Genomic DNA, 6373 nt, shown 5'->3' on the forward strand with positions numbered 1-6373 from the left:
AATTTTTCTAATAAAATAAGTTATATCTTTTCTATTTTTCTAAAACTAAGGGTGTTTTTTCATAAATACCAATGTTATTATTGAAAATATGATATTGAAATTAGTATATTCTCTTGTTTGTTTTTAAATTTTAATAAATAATTAATTATAACTTTCACTATTATATTATTTTCGCATATTTACTTTTTAATTTTTTAATTTTAATTAAATTAATACATAAAAATATTTTCGAAAACTTTATTCATTTTTCAATAGGAACTAATGATAGTTTTAAAATGGTTTTCAATTTTAATTAGTTGATTAATTATGCTCAACTAACTCGGTTTCAATTTAAGATTATTTTTCTATAGAAACACAATCTAAGATTATTTTGTCAAAACAAAAAGATTCTTAGTCAGAAAATTTGTATTTTTTTAAATTAATTAGATTTTTTTCAAAATCAATAAATCTTCTTTTAACATTTTTAATCACGTTCACAATTTACTCTAATCATTTTCCATCATAATTATTTTCCTCTTTGATTGATTTTGTGTATCTGATTATCCCTACAAAATCTTATTACTATTAATTAAAAATAGGATTCACTTTTTCTTTTACTCTCACATTAAATCCCGAAAATTAAGATTAGGTTTTACTCTTTCTTTAACTCTCACATAAAAATTCAAGATTTTTTGTGTGAAATGGGTAGTGGTGATTACTACAAAATACTATTTATTATCAAGGAACAGATTAAGAAATCCTATAAGAATTTATCAAGGAAATTGCACCATGATAAGAGAATTTCTGAGGCTGTTGTTAATGTTCTTAGTGATCCTAATAAGCGTAGGATCTATGATGTCTATGGGAAATATCAAGTGAATTTTGAAAATGATGATGGGAATAATATAGAAGTTGACGAAGGTGTTAGAGTTGTTGAAATTGACTTGAAATGTACGCTTGAGGACCTTTATTGTGGTTGTAGAAAGAAGGTGAATTTTATATGGACTTTTCATGATGAATTTGGGTAATTCACTTTTCTCCTTAATTTTTGTTATTAGGGTTTTAGATTGTTGTAGATTGGGATTATAAAGCAATCCCTGATTGTTATTATATGTAGAAAGTTGTGACTTTTTTTTAAGTATAGTGGTGAGTAATAGGCTATAGGTATAACTATATTGCTATGTTGCGACAGTTAATGCACGAACACACACTTTTTTTTAAAACTTAGGTAGAATTCATAGTTGATTTGATTTTTATCTTTTATGTATTAGAAAATTGGGGTTGGCTTTGTAAATTTGATTATATAACCTTTGTTATTTACATCGCATGTTTTGTTTCTGGTTGAAGGTAAGATGAAGATTTTAGCAGTTTCACAAGGTTATAAACACTTGTGGAAATGTTTGGAAGATTTTCGGAAGAAAATAGATTGACTTTTTATATACTGTTTTAGCTTAATTTGACAACATCCGCATGATAGTCTAAAGAAATAATTTAAAGTTTATACAAATTCATTTAAACCTGATTATAACCTTTGTTCCATAAGTTTTTGATGAAGTTGTTTGGTCAAGGTGCTCCTAGTACTTGTGTTACATTTTATTAAAAGAAAATTGTATTTTTAAATATTGTCATTATTTCCCGTACTTTTTTTTTAATTTCCTTGGAGACATGTTCGTTAACAAGGACCTTTATTTTCTATATTGGTTTTGACAGGGAGTTAAAGTCGGAAGAAGGAATGTTGAAGATAACCATTGAACCTGGTTGGAAAAAGGGCACAAAAATCACTTTTTCTAGAAAAGAAAATCAACTACCTGGCTCTCCTCCATTTGATCTAATTTTTGTGTTGAATGAGAAGCTGCATGGGGTATTTCAGAGGGATAGACGGTTGGTGTAAGCCCTAGAGGCCAATACTTTTGGTACTTGTATCGAATTATTTATTAATGATAAAAAGCTTTTTCTTTATTATGTTTGTTTAATAAAGTCCTTAGAATAGCTAGTCCATTTAATGTATCAAGTATGACTTAATCATGAGATCACATTAGACATAAGGACACTATTCTTAAAGTATCCGTAGTTAAGCTTTATTGTGAAGTGGGATAACATTAAAGCATGAAGACTATTATGTTTAGAGACTGATGATCACATCTCATGGATCATGGATAAAGAGTTATCAAGTCTTAAAATGGGTATGAATATTAAGAGTAATATTTATACCGGATTGACCCGCTATGAGAATACTATATAGAAAGTTATGCAAAGTGTCATAAGTTATTCTCATGGTGATAATGGTGTATACCACTCTTCGACCTGAAACCACTATGGACCCTAGATGTGGAGTCGAGGGCTTTATTGCTGATCCAACGTTGTCCGTAACTGGATAACCATAAAGATAGTTGATGGGTACTCCACGAAGTATGCTGAGGGACATGAGTGACCTAGATGGAATTTGCCCATCCTGCATAACAGGATAAATGTCTATGGGCCCAATATTGAACTGGACAAGGGTGACACGGTCAATGCCTTGTGTTCAATATAGACATAAGGGCAAAAGGGTAATTATACACATAAGTATTATCACAGAAGGAATTGTCAGATCACATGACATTTTCGTGTCTTGGGTAGCAGTGATGTGTTGCTAGATACTGCTCACTGTTTATTATGTTAAATGCGTAATTTAATATAATTGCCAACGTCATGAAAATCTACAGGGTCACACACAAATGACGGATTGATGAGAGATAGAGTAACTAAGGAATACCGTAAGGTACGGTGCCCTTAAGTGAATTATAGAACATCGTAAGATACGGTGTACTTGAGTAGAATACGAAATATGGTAAGGTACCATGGGCTTAAGTGATTTTGGGCATATTATAAGATATGAGCCAAAATACAATTAAGTGAGCTTTTTAGCTTGAAGCCCACACAAGTGGTTCTATAAATAGAACCATTGTGCAGAAGCATTCATTGCCGTTGCATTATTTTCGTTTTTTTTCTCTCTCTCTCTCACTCAAAGCCTTCATTCGTACCAGCTAGCACTGAGATTGAAGGAATCCGTTCGTGTGGACTGAGTAGAGACGTTGTCATCGTTCAACGTTCGTGATCGCTCCGTGGATCTGCACCAAAGGTTTTAATCGTCACAAGAGGTAAATATTCTATCACTGATCATGACCATTCGTAAGGATCTCTAAAGGAAAAAATTTTATTTCCGCTGCGTTTTGGACCGCAATTCTCCTTCATAGACATGATTTAGTAATGACCCAAAAGATATCATGTCTTGATACGACTCTCAACATAACAACTTTGGATGGAAGAAATATCACAGTTGAAGTTACTGATATTGTAACACCAGGCTACGAAATGATCGTCTCAGATGAAGGTATGCCACTTGCAAGGGATTCAAGCCAGAGAGGAAATCTTAGAATCAAATTTGATCTTGTGTTTCCATCAAATTTAACCTCACAACAGAAACACGATGTAACAAGGATTTTGAGTGATGCTGTTTATGACTAAACCAATACTTTTAATCAAATCTAATGATTTTAACTCTTAGTTAATCTAGCATTATCAAATGGAGGCTATAGCAGCATTATAGTGCAATAGGGTAGTAGAATTTAAACAATTTTTTGTTGTTTTAAGGTTGTTTTTTAATTCAGCGTTGAAAAAAGAGTGCAGGACATTGAAATCTGAGTTTGTAGGGTTAATCTGATCCTATCATACACTTAGTTTCTATGTTTTTCAATCATCCTTTGTAGCTCCTTCTTTCTTACTCCCACCACTTTATCAATATCTTTTCCTTTTTTAACAAGTATGAAAGTTGGCAATGAATGCACCTGATATGTTTGAGACACTCCCTGTTGCCATGTACAAACTGTGAAAACAAATCAATTCGCAAGTGTTGGAAATCATGTCATTAAAAGAGAACAGCATTTTTCATTTGTTTTTTTTATCTTAACCGGATTCTTAGAAGATATGGTCTGATAATTCGGAGCTTGGCTGACAAGTAACTATATTGTCTTGTTAATGATTGTTTTCATTAGAACTCAAATTCTAATTTTTCTGTATTATTTGTCTTTAATTCAAACTCATTAATAGATTATTCTGTCGGTCTTCATCACATATACTCAATTCAAATTATGAAACTAATTATAAATTATGGACAATTTTAGAGATTTAATAAGAAATTCTGTCGCTATTCACCACAAGTTTTTGAGTTTAGCAACCTACTAAGAAATTCCTAGTTTAAAACTGATAGAATAATTAAACCTTAAATAAAGTTTCTTTTACATTAATAAGAAACTATTTAAAGGATAAAGCAAAGGATATTTTGTAACGTATCATTAACTCATTGATCAAGATTAATCAACTCAACATCAGAGTATTTTGCTGCAAAATCTTGCATAGTTGGATCCATAAGTTTTCAAGGTCCACACCATTTAGCTGTGAAATCAATAACCATCTATACCAAACAAATACAATATATTAAGAAACTAAAATTGACCTATTGATAAAGACACTATAGGCTATAGCAAGTTAAAGACACTATAGGCTATAGCAAGTTAAAGATTGTAGCTACATAAACATAGGAGTTTATGAGTTTCTTTAATAGCATCAAATGATCATTCCATTTTGCAGTGGAATGAAAAGTCTGGACATGGGATGACTATGATGATCTATCAACACACACAACATTAAACAAGTTGGAACTCATGTTTTAGTATATGAATGAGAAATAAGTTGCAAGAGTAAATGAGGTTTGATGATTTATTGGGATGATGGTTGGAATATATAAGTTAAAGGTTATTGTTATAATGAATCAGATTCTTTTAAGTAGCAGGATGTAGAATAGAATGTTAAGCTACTACTCCCTCCGTCCTATAATAATGAATGATCCATTTAAAATAAATGACTTATTTCAATTTCCAATATAATTTTTTCAATTTTATCCTTTAATTTTTATCATTTTTAATATATAATAAGAGTAAACTAATAAAAATATCATTTTCTCTCTTTCATTTATTCTTTTTTCTTAATCTTTATGAAATTGTTGTAATACGAGCCATGCTTCACATTATTATATGTTTGAATATCACAAAAATGTTTAAAATTTGTAAATGAGGCATTCTTTAAAAGCAAGTGTTCTTATTTGACTTCAAAATACTTGAATTACAATATGAAGACTTGAGTAAAATTTCACAGTAAAAATTTTGAATTATGATTTAAGTTTTAGAAGTTTCAACACAAACCACTAAATTTTTTGAAGAGTTATAAAAGAAACGAAGACGCTTAAAATTATTAGAAGAGTATGATATAAGAATCCAGGAACTTTAGAGAAATCATACTAACATTTGAATAAATCAGAACAAGATATTCATTCAATCAAGTCAATATACACTGATAGGAAGAATAAACAAGATTTCACACTAATATTTTCATGGAATTTAAGACTTAATCACACTTGACACTAGCAATTCGAAAGTGCCTAATCTCTTCCAAAACTCACGCCAAATTCATCCAATCCAATGTTTACACTACTGATTTGATATTAATATATGCAATGATAAGTAACTCAACAGATACTATCCAATTGATTTGATATTAATATATGCAATGCAATTGTGACCACAATATAGCTGATGCGATAACCTTTATAACCTAATTGGATCACAATTACGGTGTGAATTAAAATCATAAATTCGGCCACAAGTAGAAACCACATCAGACAATTTCATCTATTTCTCTTCAAGTATTTTCATCAACACTCAAAATTTCATAATTCGAAAACTCAATTTACTTCCTATATAATGAAAAATCTTAATAATAACCGTTTTTAAATAATATACTTCAAACACATCCGATTAAAATTCACATCGCAATTGACAAAATATGTATCGTAACAACCGCAATGACCGTAATAACAACACCCACAACTACGATTTAAAACCATGATAACTGCAATTTAAAACCATGATAAAGCTTCCAATCGCCAAACTCTACAAAATTGAATGCCCTAATCATAGTTATGAATCCTTACATGTATGGTATAAAAACTAAGGAGTGATAAGAAAAAAAAAGAGTCGCTACTTGTGATTGTGAAAACGGTTTAAAGTAGGGGTGGCAATTGGTGATCCATTTAGAGAAAATCCATCCAATCCATCCATCAAAAAATCCATCGAATTCATCCACTACATAAAAAATTAAGTTAATAGATTGATCAAATCCATCCATTTATAAGCATGGATTATCCAATCCATCAAACACATTTTAATGATCCAATGGATTTTTTTATCTAATTTTAAAAAAATATTTTTTTTCAAATATTATTTTTGTATTTTAAAATAAAAAATATTTTTTTTTCTAAAAAAATCTTTTTTTTGAAAAATAAAAATAAATTTATTTT

General features: G+C 29.9%; 1 protein-coding gene across 1 annotated transcript; it reads left to right on the top strand.

Annotated features, from left to right (window-relative positions):
- The first annotated feature begins 680 nt into the window (after positions 1 to 680).
- On the top strand, positions 681 to 3486 carry LOC127122870 (uncharacterized). Its single transcript, XM_051053147.1, has 3 exons — positions 681 to 1003; positions 1690 to 1860; positions 3216 to 3486. Exons 1-3 carry the CDS (start codon positions 681 to 683, stop codon positions 3484 to 3486), a joined length of 765 nt encoding a protein of 254 aa, XP_050909104.1.
- Positions 3487 to 6373: the final 2887 nt, after the last annotated feature.

This window comes from Lathyrus oleraceus, chromosome 2, assembly GCF_024323335.1.
Source record: "Lathyrus oleraceus cultivar Zhongwan6 chromosome 2, CAAS_Psat_ZW6_1.0, whole genome shotgun sequence".
NCBI lineage: Eukaryota > Viridiplantae > Streptophyta > Magnoliopsida > Fabales > Fabaceae > Lathyrus > Lathyrus oleraceus.